General features: G+C 38.5%; 2 protein-coding genes across 3 annotated transcripts; one reads left to right on the top strand and one right to left on the bottom strand.

Annotated features, from left to right (window-relative positions):
• Position 1: 1 nt before the first annotated feature.
• LOC110047808 (coiled-coil domain-containing protein 93-like) lies at positions 2–12,309 on the top strand. 2 transcript variants are annotated; one of them, XM_089283991.1, is made up of 23 exons: positions 2–123; positions 1,997–2,110; positions 2,402–2,496; positions 3,207–3,318; positions 3,573–3,671; positions 4,285–4,341; positions 4,893–4,990; positions 6,779–6,812; positions 6,963–7,058; positions 7,691–7,741; positions 7,834–7,920; positions 8,184–8,306; positions 8,416–8,478; positions 8,704–8,777; positions 9,122–9,203; positions 9,443–9,517; positions 9,636–9,707; positions 10,202–10,310; positions 10,626–10,708; positions 10,794–10,831; positions 11,019–11,103; positions 11,451–11,564; positions 11,964–12,309. In XM_089283991.1, exons 1-23 carry the CDS (start codon positions 22–24, stop codon positions 12,018–12,020), a joined length of 1,920 nt encoding a protein of 639 aa, XP_089140117.1. In that variant the 5' UTR covers positions 2–21; the 3' UTR covers positions 12,021–12,309. The 2 variants fall into 2 exon arrangements, with proteins under 2 accessions (XP_089140117.1, XP_089140118.1); XM_089283992.1 differs by lacking the exon at positions 2–123 and adding an exon at positions 346–845.
• Positions 12,269–15,049, bottom strand: LOC110047807 (uncharacterized). Its single transcript, XM_020753549.2, has one exon. The coding sequence runs from the start codon at positions 14,821–14,823 to the stop codon at positions 13,102–13,104; it is 1,722 nt and encodes a 573-aa protein (XP_020609208.2). The 5' UTR covers positions 14,824–15,049; the 3' UTR covers positions 12,269–13,101.
• Between the last annotated feature and the right edge of the window lie 521 nt (positions 15,050–15,570).

Below are 15,570 nucleotides of genomic sequence, written 5' to 3'. Positions count from 1 at the left end.
CGTACATTGGAGGATTTCAAAATGGCGGCGATCGCTCGCGATTCTTCGAGATTTGCGGGAGTGAAAACCTTTAGCGAGAAGTTTTCGCAACCTGAGGTGGATGCAGAAGGAAGAGTTAGGAAGGTTGGTATCAATATGAGTGAGTTTTTATAGAATGAAACTGCTGACAAGTTTTCCTTATCGTAAAAGTTTCCGAGAAGAAGGTTGTAGGAACGGGGTGTTTTGGTATTTCCGGTGAGTAAGAGATGCAAACACTCCTGTGAAGAGCTTGCCCACACATGTACAGTTACTTGTAAATAGTTCAAGTGTCAGCGAGCGGATGTTGTGATTGGATCCTCTGCTTTGGGCCGGAAGGCGCATTAGCTCGTACGTGAACGGAAGCGACTCCTAAATTTGTGGGTGTATGCTTATTATTCATCTTGCTTGCTTCAGTCCACCCTTTGTTCTGTTTCCCGTTCAAAACACGAAGTTGTTCACCTCACCTATTCTCACCTATTTTATCTTATCTTTTACTAACTTATGATTTTTATTGTATATATACATATTGTAATTATTTATTACGTGCTTTTATTATGTTATTTTAAACTCCTAGTATAGTTCCACTGTTTAAGGAGTATACTTATTAAAGACTTAAAGACTCAGCTATACTTATAATCATTACGAAGTACATCATTAGGTTCTCATATTAGTCAGATGTTCATGTTTAAGGACTGTGATCGATTTCTTCTTCCTAGTAAGCTCACTTGCCTCTTCCAACAGTGAAAATGAGTAACCTTACATATTTGTGTAAGCTTTATCAGAATTTTGCCCAGAACTGAATTAGTGTGAGTAGAAGAGCAAAAATGGTTAGTTTGATGTAAACAGATGTAAAATGTTAAGTTAGAAGTATGCAGATATATTTTTGCAGTTTTCTTTAGAATTCCACTGTTTTTTGAAGTAAAAGTGGATCATGTGTACTAGTGTATTGGCATCTGCAGTCGAGTCTCGATTAGTACTCGATCGACATTACAATCGATACTCAGTCAATACTCGATTGACAGTTGATCAACAGTTGGTCCATAGTCCACCAAGTTTCAACTGACTCATATGCATCAATCAAAAATTAGTTGACTGTTGACCCACTACCAGCCAAGATGTCAATAGAATGTCGATTGAGTGTCAACCTAGGTGTTATGGAGTGTCAATCAACTATCAATCGAGTGTCGATTGAGGGTGCCGATCCGGGGTATCAACCAACGCTCGGATGCCTTTAGTATACCTGATCCATAGAATTTATGAAACAGTGACAAAAAACCCCATGAGTTTCTGAGAGAGACAAGAGAATTATATCACAGACAACAATTACACCAGTCTGCATGGTACAGATTTTACACTCATATAAATTGACATTAACTCATAGCTGCCAACCTGAGGAAGTCTCAGTCCTTTTGCCCAAGGACATCTCTTGTCAGACCCCCAAAAATAGACAAACAAAAACTCCTCCAGTGAAGCAGTAATAAGTCAATTTTGCATATTGGCAAGGATGTGCTGGGAGAAAAATTGAATAGAATCCTTGTTCTCCCAGTTATTAAAGTCAGGGTCAGCCAAGCACAGTAATTAAAACTGTCTAAAACTGTGTTGAGATGGAATTATTTTTCCAGCCCATTATCCCCTGAGGATTATGGATGGAAGTGAATTACTAGTAAAATGAAGTCAATGTATCCTCAATCAATAGTGATTCTTGTACAGCAAATTTATCCTACAGAGATCAAAGCTAGGCAAAACGTGTGTCCTTCATTTTGGTTCTTTGGGCTCTAACAAATATATATAATGGATTGAAGCATTTTGTTTTGAGCCACTTTGCCTTGCAGGTGTCCTGTGCTGTTTAACTTTTTTGATTTCATATGCAGTGCAACTTGCAGTTACAACTTGTGTGTACATTGATTGGCCAATCATACATCATACAGCTGTAAAATCTTTTGTAGCCTCTCATGTGTTTGATATTTTGTCTGTGAAGGTGGAGACCCGTGAAGATGAAGAGCAGAATGTTAAAATGGCTGAAACCGTTGAGCTTCTTCTTGCTGCGGGATATTTCAGGGCAAGAATCAAAGGATTGTCGCCATTTGATAAGGTATTGGTAAAATACAAGTAACTTGTGTGCTCTTGCAGTGCTTTCAATAAGATCCAGCAAAATTGGCCTTCTAAAGGAAGTTGTTTGGAGTCTCTCTGACTGCTCTCTGACAGAGGCTACTCCAGTGCAGCCGTGTTGGTCAAATGTCATTGAAAGCACTGTTCTTGTCATGCTTCTAAATCAGCTGTTCTGACAGAGCTAACCTGGTTATTGTAGTAAAGTGACTGATGCCTCATTTTACTACTTACAAGTGTATCCTTTTTTCCTGCACTGTTGTTATTTGATTTCCAGGTTGTTGGAGGTATGACATGGTGTATTTCAGTCTGTGATTTTGATATTGATGTTGATCTGCTATTCCAAGAAAATTCAACCATTGGCCAGAAGATGTAAGTTTTGCAACTGCATGAGTATACGATATAGTTTTGATTTCACAGTCTCCCTGTACTTGGAGATGAACTCCTCTTGCTAGTTACCTATACTGTATAGTTACCTATCCTGTATAATCCTACTTGGAAGTATAGCATCTAGGAAATGGCTACTGAATCAGATTCCACAAATTATATAATATAGCATTATAACACCAATCCACTAATTGTCCAAGGTGCTTCACAAAATAGAGCTCAAAAAGGCTCTTTCACCATAGGTTTTCAGTCAAGCTTTTGGAGTTGCCAGAAGTTCTGAGATGATCTTCAGCAAGCATGAAGAGCTTTGATATTTAAGCTTTTTACATTTAAGAAATCAAAAACATTTCTGTGTTTAGAGTTATACATGTAGAAACGTGAGTGGAAGGTTGAGAGAACAAGGAATGCTGTGGTAGCATGAGCCAATAGGCAAGTGTTTTCACAGCTTTCTGGAGTTCTCCCAAACTTTTACAATAATTGTATCTATAACTCAATGAAAGCACCACAAAAATTGTTTTCTATCTTTTTAAGAAAACAGCGCAAGGAAAACAACAAACAAAGTGTCTATGATAACTTTTATCTGTTTTATCAAGTTATAGAAACAAGTCTTTGAGCCAATCAGTGCACATATTTTCTCTGGGCTTTATGCATTTGCTAATTAAGCATACATGTACATACAATTATTTGTTTTCCAGAGCTTTGACAGAGAAAATTGTTGCAGTTCTTCCATGTATGAAATGCCCTCACCGCCTGGAGCCTCACCAAATTCAAGGCTTGGATTTCATCAGCATTTTCCCAGTGATACAGGTTATAACTCATTTGTTGAATCAATCACGAATCTTTGTGCTGGTTTTGGAAGTGTGTTGTTTTCAATGGATTCTAAAATTACATTCATTTTATGTACTGTAGGTTTTCTTCTGTCTTTTGTGTGATACCCAATGGCAGAAAGAAAATTAGCCCAAAAGAGTGTTATAGTATTTTAGTTTCTACTTTGTGTTGTATTGGATTATCTTTTACTTTATTCATTGTTTCTTTTTTTAAATGGGATCTTTTTCCTTTAGTGGCTGGTAAAGAAAGCAATTGAGAGGAAAGAAGAAATGGGTGATTACATTCGAGAGTTTTCTGTCTCACAGTTCAACAAGTCTCACTCAACACCACAGGTACGTACACAACAAACATGTAATGTCGTCTGAGTGTGTACACCAAAAAAAAGCTATTCACCATCATGACTAGTTTGCTTTTGATAATCTTATGCTTAAGCAGAAGGTTTCAGTGAGGAGGTTAATACATTTTAACTTTAAAAGGTTGAATTTCACTTTTCAGTTAAAGATCTTAGTCGCACCATTTCTGCCAGTCATTATTTCTTGCATTAATTTGGATAATTTTGAAATTTTAATATTCAAGTCGTCACAGAACTTTGTGTTATGCAGTGAATTGGTGATTCTCGTGTTGACTTTTTGATATAGTTTTATGCTTACCTTTGTAATAAGTTTAGATTTTGGCTATTATTGTATAGGTACAATATAATGCATTGTAATGCATATAATGCATTACAATGCATTTTTATTGACATATAATATTTTCTATTTGAATTCAAATTTTGGTGCCATGGAAATTGTATTATAGGTATTATAAAGGAAGGCCACAGGTTTATTAGCTTTGGCTATTTAGTGCAAACCTCCTTAAATAAAGTCTTTTCTCTACTTACTTTACTTTACTTTCCTTAGTGCTGTTGTAAAATGTTCTTTCACTGATTTGCTGTTTTCTTTTTAGGACATTGAATTTCTTGCAAAGAAACCAAAGTGTATCAGTGGAATGAAAGGTCTTAAGGTTAGTTGAGTTTGGTGTTATTAATTAATTAATTAATTAATTAACTACTAATATTAATCATAAATAATCACTTGTAATTACTCATAACTAATTGAGAATAGTTAGTAATTAATGAATGGGGTGATGTTCCCAAGCTCCACAGACAACTTTCCTCCAACACTCTCTGTCCTCCATCCTGCATTGACTGAAAGCCAGTGTCAGCCCTCAATTAATTAATTAATTAATTACTGTCACCTGGGTGCTTTTCAATGGAGCCCTGATACATATTAAGTATATTGCAAGTTTAAGGTTATTAATTACCAGATTACCCATCAAGGTTTATAACAAATGTTAGCCACCACTCTGAACTTTGATTGAAGGCTGACCAGGAATGTCATATTGATAGTTCTATTGATGTACAGGTAGCTGGCCATATGGTTAGAATCACTAATCACCGTTCAAGGACACTTGTCACTGAGGGTGACTGTGGCCACCAGAATGCTTGCTTCATCAGGCGCTTAACATCTTTTATGATACTAGGAGATGCCTTCATTTTCATGTTTACATTACAGGAAACATACAAGCCACGAAGAAGATATCGAAAACCAGAGTCCGTGACACAAACTGATGAAGAAACAAGAGTCAGGACAACGCTACTTGAGTATGGCTGGTAAGTAATTAAGATGATTTGCTATAAACAAGTACATGTGTATTGTGTTTCTGAATGTTGCTGACTGCAGAAATGGTAATACATTAGAAACTTGAAAGCATATTTCTGTTCATATTTCCTTTGTGTTATAAGTATCATGCCAAAATGATGTGTTTGTAATACTTAACAATTATTCCATGAGCGCGCGTTGGATATGACTTGGCTATGTCCAATCTCATATCCAACAAGCGCAAATGGAATAATTGTTTTATGAAATTCGGTACGCTTGTATACTTGGAAATTATAGCTTAATTTTATTGGATTTTAATTTTATAAAACGACCGGAGTTTGATGTGGCAAAAACAACAACAAGTGGGAAATCAAATGACATGCGTGCCGTTTGTAAACTTAGTTGAATGAAAAATTTCAAAGCCAAGCAAGCGAATCTGCTGAACAAAAATTACAATCACATACAAGTCAAGGAACGTCTACCAAATGAAGGATATACAACCTTGGTCAGAAAGTTTGCCGGAAAAGAGTAAGTTTGAGTCATCTGCGATGGTCGAGAAGCGTAATAATTGTGCACTTGCACATTGCAGTTCTAAAAATACTGCAGAAAAACTTTGATCGCCATGTGACACAGACGTTGTGCCAAAATTATTCGCGATAAGAACTCTTTCAGCATTCCCTTGCTGTGCCTTGTTGAATTGTTGGCATTTTGAGCTGGATGGTGGAGCTGATTGCTGGCCAGTTTCAGTGTCAGGGACAGAAAATATCTTAGCGTCGGATTCATCTTCAGAATCTCCGAGGCCACCCTGATGGTTTTTCTTGACTGGTAAAGACCCGGACCGACTTGGGTTCAGCTCAAATGAGGGGCTCAACTCATCGAGGGGTTTTTCACGAGGACCAAATCAGTTGTTGGCGTAAGATTGCGGTGATTCACTCATCCTCGTCGGCCAAAAAGAGACCGAGGTAAAACTAGATCATTTTCTTTAGCTGTACTGGATTTTTGCTCTCTGCTGGTCCGAGCATGTCCCTGTCGAACAGTTTCTTCATTTGCTCAGTGGAAATTGGTTTCTTATGGACTACGCCAGCAATGCTGCTTGTCTTGATGAGGTCTTTTACAAATGCTCCAATACTTTATTTGCCTCAGTAAAATCAGGAGTCAGAGATTATGGAAAATGGTTTTTGAGCGGTGGTGAGCGAAGGAAACGATCAGTGACGGCCCTCAAATGGATTTCATTGATGAACTTTTGTAAACTGACGTGCCATGTTTCTTCCTCATAGACATGTAAAAACTCTTCAGAAAAACATTGAGTTCTTCTTTTGACATTTCTTTTATTGATTTCAAAAATTTGGTGCCACCAGAACTAGCAAGCCATTCAGTATCGTAAAGGTAAAAAAATGTGTAAAATCTTGACATTCATATTTGAAATTTTGCAACTTTTAAGGGAAACTTAACGGATACGTACCATTGAATTATCTCATCCCAAACTTTGTGGCTTTTTTGATGTTACTGGGACGGCATTGTCTGTAATTTCTTGCATTTATTCTGTAGATAACTCACCAAATCTGTTCTTTCATCCAATTTTTTATTGACGAAACTTGGCTTCCCACAAAAATTTTATGCAGAGCGACATTTGCCGCATTCATTTCCATATAAGGTCAAACGCAGGTATAATGGCTGGTAACCGAGATCCAGTGAACCAATCAGAAAGCTAGAATCGAATTATCTGAGGCTTAGAATTTAATAATTATGTTTATTCTATTTCCACTTGACCTGGTTGTGCTGTGGTGTTTTCATTACAGGCAGTATGGCTTCAGCAAAGAGCAAAGAGATAAGGTAAGTCATTAACATATATTAACATACAGTATTCAAATCTCAAAATATTAATTCTCCTTATTGATTATCATGCATTTCTTTCAATGTCAGTAGTGAGCATTAAGTAGTGCACAAGAGATTGTTATTTAAGTGTTGTTTTGGTTTAACTAGGAAAAAGAGCAAGCTGAGAAGAAGAAAGCCGCTGCTGTTGCTGGAAGAATGAGGACAGCATCTGGGGGTGAAGAAGATGAGTATGTCATTGAACAGGTCAGTAGAATCAAGGATTAATACATCGGTTTGTGTGCGTGTAAAATAATAACACATAATTATTTCTGGCTGCTCTGTGGTGGTGTAGAGAGCTCGGTGACAGGTGCAGGTGAGCAGAGAGTCTGTCATCTGCTAGTCCCTCTACTAAAACCTTAGGCAAGGGACATGAAATGACTGATATTTCAGTCTTAAATGCTAAATGTGTAATGCCAGAAAGTATCTATATCTCCCCCACACAAGGGATTTTTTCTAAGACCCCCCACCCCCCATCCCTCTGGAAATTTCAATTAAGCTTCATACATTTCTTTAAATTTCTTGGTCTTACAGATTCCCCCCCCCCCCCCCCCCCCAGGAGATATTCAATACACTGTAGTTATCCCTTCTTTACAAAACGTCACACTAGAGGACCTGCTAATTAGAGCTGTATGTAATAATAATAATTATAATGATAATAATTATTATTAATTATAATAATTATAATAATAAAAATAAAAATACATTTTATTGTGTTTGTTTTCCGTTGGTGTAATGACATTTTTGTACGGAGCTTATTTTTGTTATCCCTTATTGCAAGCCATGCATAGAGACACATGTACAAGAGAGATGTGTTATTGTTGTTTTTTTTATTGCAGAAACGTCTGAAATCACTGCTTAAGGGAATGTCTGCTATGGAGGGAAAAGAGGTATGAGTGAAGCAATTGAGATGGACACCAATTTTATTTCTGCATGTGATCATTTTTAAGCTTCAAACTTATAAAACTCCATTCTTTTTCAGGGTGCTCTTTCCTCAAGCACAGTGGGCTCTATTGTCGGACTGCAGTCTGAAGAAATCTCACAAATTGCCTCCGAATATGCTGAGAGGGTATGTACACGAACTTTAATACTACAAAACACACATGTAGGTAGGTAACAAAGGATGGCATGGTATGGGATACGATAACTGAAGGATAACAATTTTGATAGTTTTTAGAGCTTCTAGCTTGTGTTTCACATATTAAATTAAATCTGAAAAGAAGATAATCATATATATTAATACACATGGTGGTACAATAATACTTGTTACATGTGCTATGTGCAGTCTAGTAAAAGAAGAAATGAGAATATATTTGACCTGTGTCTTTACAGCAAGCAGAGTTACAGGAGGACATGGAGGCTCGCGGTGAGCGAATTGGAGGAGTGCAAACTCATAAGAGGATGGTAGCTTCACTTGAGAAGCAAATTGCTGTGCAGGAGAAGAAACTAGAGCAAGTAAGTTGCTTGTTCAAAATTGTACATTATATCCTTCACTTTGAACTAAAAGTCTGACTTGTAATTGTTAAACTCTGTTTAGCTTACCAATTTTTGGTCTTCTACTCAGGTACAAGAAAAGCACAATAAACTTCAGGAAACAATGTCTGAAGCTGAGGAGCAACTGTCACAGGTGATCATAAAATGCCACATTTTTCAAGAGAATATTCCCGACCCATTTTTTACAGATGGGCCAACCTCCTTGAACAAGCCTGGACATGATTCTATCCCTGTTAACGAAACCCCTTAGTAAATTAAATTATTACTTGTTAATTACAAAATTAGATCGCAAGCTTTCTCATTGCATACAGATCAATTTCTTTGTTATAATATTCATAGACTTTTGGTTTATTTTTAGGCTGTAGCTCGTGGAGAGAGAATCAGTGAAGAAATGGACAAGTTTAGTCAAATGGAGAGTGGGGAAAATGCCAGGTTTTCAAATATGAATTAGTCTGCGTAGCTTGGCGGTTCAGTTAAGCATAGTTAGTAGTACTATGAGTTAAGCAATTTGAGAGCGTTTGAAGAAAGCGACGAAGCCGTGATAACGAGCGCCAAAGCCGCGAGGAAACTGGGAGAGAGACCGCTTTGGGCGCTCGCTTTGTGCGGTCACGCTCAACTTGCTTAAAAACATTAAACTGCCAAGCTACGCAGGCTGCATACGAATTTACCATACTTTCTTGGAGAAACAGCATTGCCCCCCTCTGCCCAACCTTTTTTTCCACATGCTGTTCTTTACACTGCTCCCCAACTAACCAGGTGTTTTTTCTATTTTTCAGCATTCTTCAAAAGCTTCGTTCCATAGTGGCTATGAATGAAAATCTGAAGAAACAAGAACAGCAATTTAGAGCTCATTGCAAGGTGCCAACATGATAGGCCTACGTGTGTGATAGAGCGTAGGACCTACACCTATCACAGTTTTGTGTTCATTCACTGTCATGACTGTCAGTTTTTTTTTTCCCCGCCCAATGCGTGGTCAGCTGCAAAAAGAAAAAAAAAGAAAACAATAATGACTGCATGTGTATGGAACAATAGATTTATCATATTTACATGTAATAATTTTGTTTCTGTTGTTAAAAGATTCTGTACTTCATTTACAGGAAGAAATGACTCGTTTGCAAGAGAATTTGGAAAAACTTAAAGTTCAAGGATCTGAAGATGACAGTGAGGAGAAGGTGACATCAAACAAAAGATTAGAATTAATAATTCGTTGTGTTACTTTTTCGTCATACCAGTGTTTAGAATTTAGTTGCCCAAATTTATGATTCTGTCATCCGGTTTTTTCTGTTTCAGGAGAGATTGGAGCTGATTGGTAAACAGTACGAGGCGGACAAAGCAAAGTTAGAGAAGATCAGACTTTTACTGGTACATGTTACGTTTTCAAGAATGTGTCATGTCATGTTTATACACAGTGTTTGCTCAAGCGCTAAAATCATAGGAAAGGAAATCTCCGCAGAGGAAAACATAGCTGATTGTTGTTACCGGTCGCACAAGCAGACGGATCAAGAATTCATTAGAGGAGAAGTTCACTCAAAATGTGGCTTTTTTTTTCTTTTCGCCAACAAAAAGCTAGTATAATGAATGGTCACTCACCAAAATTTTAGTAGCAAGGCACTGAATTACTTTCCCCATGCCAGCAAATCTTTTTGAGCTGAACATCATTTTAGAATTAAACTACATGATCAAACCAGGTGGGCATAATCGCTCTAAGACCGATCATTTTGCCTGTTGCCTGGCCCTTTCCCTGACGGACACCATCTTGTGTAGCAAATTCGCTAACAAAAACATGGACACTTTTGGGATGCGCGCTTGTCACTTAACAGTTCTTTTCTTATATGCCGTCTGTGTTTGTTACCCAGGCTCGAAAGAACCGTGAAATTTCCTCACTTCAAAGGAAGATTGACGAGGTTCCATCGCGCGCAGAGCTCACTCAGTACCAGAGAAGATTTGTGGAACTCTATAATCATGGTTTGTAACACGAAACACTTTTTCAAATGTGAAATTGATTGAGACTGTTTTGTGATTTTGCCTCAATAAAGGTCGCAGCAAGGGAAGTCATTCCCCTCCCGAGATACCTTTATTGAACCCGAGTCGCTGGCGAGAATCCTGAGGGAGTTGAATGTCGCTGTATGGAATTACGAGTTACATTTATTATAATGTGAAAATTAGGGTTAACTATGTGTAATTTATATTGAAATATTCAATAGAAGGCAACAATATGAACTAGACTCAGCCTAGACTCACTTCAGGGTTACTGAACAATACACTTTGTTTCATTTTCAGTGGCTGGAACTCATAAAGAAACCAAACAATTTTTCACTCTTTACAACACCTTGGATGACACCAAACTATACTTGGGCAAAGAGGTGAGCTCAACCAACTTACACCCTGTTGTTGTCCTCATAGTGTTTTATATAATAATAACCTGTTTTTTGAAATGTTTTTGTACAGGTTAACTTGCTGAACTCCATCCATGACAACTTTGAACAGTAAGAGTATCTTTATGTTAATTTGTATCAGCTTACTAGTGACTGAAATTCACACCCAGGCAGTGACATTTATTCCTATCAGCACCTCCTGCAACACCGAATCCCTTTCTACTTCTTGCCACACACCTAACAGGAATGAAAAGAGCCCGCAAAAACCTTATGTTTTTATACTGGTCCATTTTTTCAGAGCAATGTCCTCTCCCACGAACAAGGAGCAGTTCTTGAAACAGTTTGACAGTATTGTTAGAGGAATCGTGGACAACAAAGAAAGGGTAGGAAAGCCGTCAACGTGTTCTCGCGCGCTTACCACTGGTTTTATGTTTTCTCGCGCTTGCCACCCGTTATGTTTTCCCGCGTTTATAACGCTCGGTTTCACCTTTCTGTTACGAGTTCTGATTGGTTAATTCTTCCATTCATCAACCTTGTAATTTGTTCTCTTTAACTGGAAGTTTCGAGTCTTCAACTGATTTGTATTTTAACTGGTCTCGCAGCAGTTTTGCTTTAGCGCACCGCGTTTGAACGCGAGATATCAGTGACTTTGTCTGTGAGTAAGTTGTTAATGGTAACTGGGGAAAGTTCCATTACAAAAAATAACCCGAGCGATTTTCCTTTGTTGTAGATTGAAAAGAAGAAAGCTGTTGAGAAACAGCGGAGAGATGCCTTAAATCAAAAGTACCTTGACATAGTGGAGCAAGAGAGACTGTACTTTAAAACAGTCAAAGATTTTACTGAGGTCAGTTTATATATGTCTTCAAAGTTACTTTCATGCGTGAGCCTCAATTTAGCGGAACTTGCTGTTCCTTTGCCACTCCGTACGCTGTTTTGATTAGTACAATATGCAATATGTGGTTTTTACATCATCCCACGTCGTTGACAATTTTTTTAAAAAAAGGTAACGTCTGGAAAGTGAACAAGTTAAACCAGTTGGGAGCTGAGGAATCCGAGTGAGAGCCAATCACGACTGATTTTGTCGATGCACGTGATTGGAAAGATGGATAGCGTCCTCTTCTCTGATTCGTCAGAGTAGGGGACTGACTGACTGTACCTACAGTCCTTATGTAAAGATAAGATTAGCAATCTTCCTGTAAAGGCAGTAAGTTTCGCCGCTAACTTTGGTACCGTTTTCTTGCAGGAATGTCACAAGAACGAAGTTCTCCTATCCAAGCTCAAAAGCCTTCAGATTTCTTAGCTCTTGATGACGCTTGCAGCCAACATAAAGAAGCAAATTATGAAATTATTGTAATCTTCTCGGTTTTTCGCTGGATTTTCTGTTGCTGTTTTTTTTTTTTTTTTTTTTTTTTTTTTTTGTAATAGGGTGAGTAAGCTGTCTGTTTGGACGGACGTGGCTCAACTTGGAAAACAGGCGTTGTCCACTTCCCAACGAGTTTCCGAGCACAGCAAGAAATCTCTATTGTGGGAAAGAACGATAAACTGAAATTTTAAAACATTGTATTTTATTAATAAATATTAAACGTTCATATCGAGTCACGTAGATTTACTTTCTATTCAGTCACAGTGTAAAATATTTTTACAAAACTTGTCTTCTAGTTGCCTGAAGGAATACAAAATTGGTCATTTCAGCTAAGAATTTATACTCGAGTTTTATTTAGTTTATAGTTTTTAGTTTATAGCTAAAGAGGTGATAAATGGTCTGAAAAATTAAACTGAACGCTAAGAAATCCGCGAAAATTTTGCTGATGATATACCACTATCAAAACCCTCTCAGATTACCATCAAATTGTCCAATATCTATTTTCACAGGTAGTGTCACTTTTGTACTTTAGTAGCTATTACATGCTACCTAACGTTCTTGTCCTGTTGCTATTGTGACAATAATTTTCAAAATATTTTCATTAAATATTGGGATTTTTACGTGATCTGCCTTCAGGCTTTCTTTAAGTCTTTGTGACGCAGGAACTCCTGTGCCGGTTTTGTTTTTCTTTTCTTCTTTCCTCTCACTCTCTCTCATCTCGGGCCACGTTTTACCTTTATTTTACTATTCATTTTCATCAAATCAAGTTTATGCCTATAACATGATGCTGTTTTCATTTAAATCTCTGCAAGTAATCTTACCCTCAAAAGCATGTCACGCAATCAAAGGCATTCTCCGCAGTCGTATTAGGGTAAATTCCCTATTTTTTTTTAAAGCATCGTCTTTCTCTAATTCAAGTAGATTTGACTATCACCGGCTGGGATTTACGACTTATCAATCAACTGAACCCGTTTTCAGCGTCTTCGGAAGGAACATAATACATTGTCCTAACGCTGGTTCACATTATCAGAATCTTGTTTGTTGATTTACTAGCTACCGCCACGTGACCGTCCTTAGTGATGGCCGCTCCCCCTACTGAATACTTCTCGTAAAAGTAAATTTTCCTGATGAAATTTCCTTCGGGATCAAACATTACCAAGCTATTACTGGACCGATCAACAACGACAACTTGCTCGGTGTGCGGGTTAAAGACGATTCCTGATGGATTTAAGGTGCTGGGAATTTTCCTGTGTGGTTTGATAAACCGGGTGGGGTGGACCGTGCGTGACTTGAAACTTGTGTCGTTAGCAGCTCGTTTGGAAACAAAGAACACCGTATTGGAAGCCGTTATGAGTAAGTTACCGCTGTTTGTCACGCAAAGGTGAGAACCCTGCGTTTGGATGAATTCCCCGGTCAAGGTAAAACACGATAAGAATATTCCGTCCGTGTTGAGAACGAAGACCGTCTTTTCACACAGAGTAAACACCCTCCCTCTGTTTTTATCCAGGGCAATGCTCAACAGCTTTCCTTGGTTGAAGTTGGCCTGGCCCCTTCCGAAGCTCCAACGAAACTCTCCTTCTTTGTCTAAAGCAATGACTTCGTTCAGAAACTGACCGTTCAGTGGCGATTTATAGCTACTGCAGAGATAAACTCGGTCGGTCTTATCCACATCAACACTTTGAGGGTGGAGTAGGTTCGTCACAATTGTGTCTTCGTTAAAAGTTTGCAAAAATGTCTGCTCGCACACCCTTTGGCTTAGATTTCCATCTTTTGAGAACACTTTCATCTGGAAGTTATAACGATCGGCGACTATAAAATAACCTTTGCTGTTCGTAGCAACATCCACTGGACCATTTAGTTGTGCCACGCCCCCTCCGAACTCGCCAAATGCCCAGAAATAGCCGCGACAAACTTCTCCGCTCTGGACGGGATGAATTTTGTGCGAGAAATCCACGGGAATTTGCGGCCAGTGTCGCAAGAAGTCATCGCCCTTCGATGAAAGATGTAAATACTCCCACATAATACGATTTATCGAGACTACTGCGCTGATCAAAGCTTCTCTTCGCATTTCACAAAACATCCGTCTCATATTGAAGCGCCCAAATCGCACGGAAAATGCTTCGCGAACTTCCGGTAAACCATTGAGCTGTTCGAGATAGTTCTTGCACAACACTAAAGCCACTTCCGGTTCGCCGATAAATTGAAGCATTGTGGCAGCAACTCTAAACTTCATTGCCAAAACTCGATCATAGATATCCAAAGCTTCGTTACTAAAAGCTTTAGTTGCGCTTTCGGCTGCCTTCTTGAGAAATTCCTTTGCCTCCAGAAAGAACTTGTCTTGGCAGTCAATTTTGTCAAATTGCAACCCATCCGACATCAAATGTAGAACTTCCCACTCATCTAATTCGATGTTTGTTGCATCAGTGTTCACAAGGCTTACGTTGTCAAAATCTTCTTTATAAACTTCTGTTTGAATGCTTGGACTACACTTACCAGACTTGGCGAAGCTATGGTACATTAAACTGACACCGTCTTTGAAGAAATTGGCGGAGGCAATAAGATCAAGCTTGCACAATCCTTCAAGCTTTTCGCGGATGTCTGTGAGTTCTCGAACAATAAAGTCCCTGAATCGTTCGTCGCTAACATCTCCGTGTTTAAGATTCTCTGCCCCTTTTCCTCGGATCTTGTTGAGCAAAAGTGTAAAAGTCAACCTCAGGGTATCAGCAACAATGGATGCCATTATCGATCAGGACTGTGAGATCCTGTAACTGTCTCCAACTGGATTTGTCAGGGCAAACTAGGGGTAACCCCCGATGAAGTCAGGTTTATTCTCGGAAACCTGGGACAAAAGCGGAAAACAAAAAAGTCCTGTTTGCAACCCTCATTTCAGATCAGGGTCAAAATGAATGTATCGTTTCGGATTAATGATCACTGACAACACACCCAGCCTTAAGCATACGACCATGGAGAATAGGGCATTGGTTGCTACTTTCTAGTGAAGGAGGGGATATATTTAAATAACAAGGGAATATGATGAAATATAAACATATGTCAGTAAGTTGTCCTTCACCACCCCTCAGCGCCCACCACCGACACCTTCCCAAAAAACGAAACAGCAGGAAATGTCGTCTATGATCGTATTTTTATTTAAAAAGTTTGCAAGTTTTTATGGCATTCTTGAATAATTCGATGTCTTAGATCGCACGCACTCTCAGATAGAAGATGCCGTTTTTCTCGTCGATCCACCACAAGCACTCAGACGATTATCCTTCTGAGAATCCTTGGGAGAACGCCTCAGGAACCTAACAGTACTTAATGCAGAGTATAAACATTGTAAACATTTACTTTAATCAGTCTGATCAGAGAGGGAGATATTATGCGGCATTTGGCGCTATTTTTAATACAGATCGCGTGACAAGCGTGTGCGTGTGGCTGACTACGTGACAGAGTGGATTAGGACAATGATTAGGACGCAGTCTTCCCCAAC

This window comes from Orbicella faveolata, unplaced genomic scaffold (assembly GCF_042242905.1).
Source record: "Orbicella faveolata isolate gen_17 unplaced genomic scaffold, um_ofav_v1 contig_13, whole genome shotgun sequence".
In the NCBI taxonomy this organism is placed as follows: Eukaryota; Metazoa; Cnidaria; class Anthozoa; order Scleractinia; family Merulinidae; genus Orbicella; species Orbicella faveolata.
The sequence above is the reverse complement of the archived record's forward strand: the minus strand, read 5'-3'. Positions and strand labels throughout refer to the sequence as shown.

What these genes read in the sequence shown, in the direction of transcription:
- LOC110047808 (XM_089283991.1), top strand. Translation starts at nt 22, where the DNA reads ATGGCGGCGATCGCTCGCGATTCTTCGAGATTTGCGGGAGTGAAAACC. An exon ending in ATGAGTATGTCATTGAACAG is followed by an intron (nt 7,059 to 7,690) that starts GTCAGTAGAATC and finishes TTTTTATTGCAG; the next exon opens with AAACGTCTGAAATCACTGCT. An exon ending in CAGTCAAAGATTTTACTGAG is followed by an intron (nt 11,565 to 11,963) that starts GTCAGTTTATAT and finishes GTTTTCTTGCAG; the next exon opens with GAATGTCACAAGAACGAAGT.
- LOC110047807 (XM_020753549.2), bottom strand. Translation starts at nt 14,823, where the DNA reads ATGGCATCCATTGTTGCTGATACCCTGAGGTTGACTTTTACACTTTTG.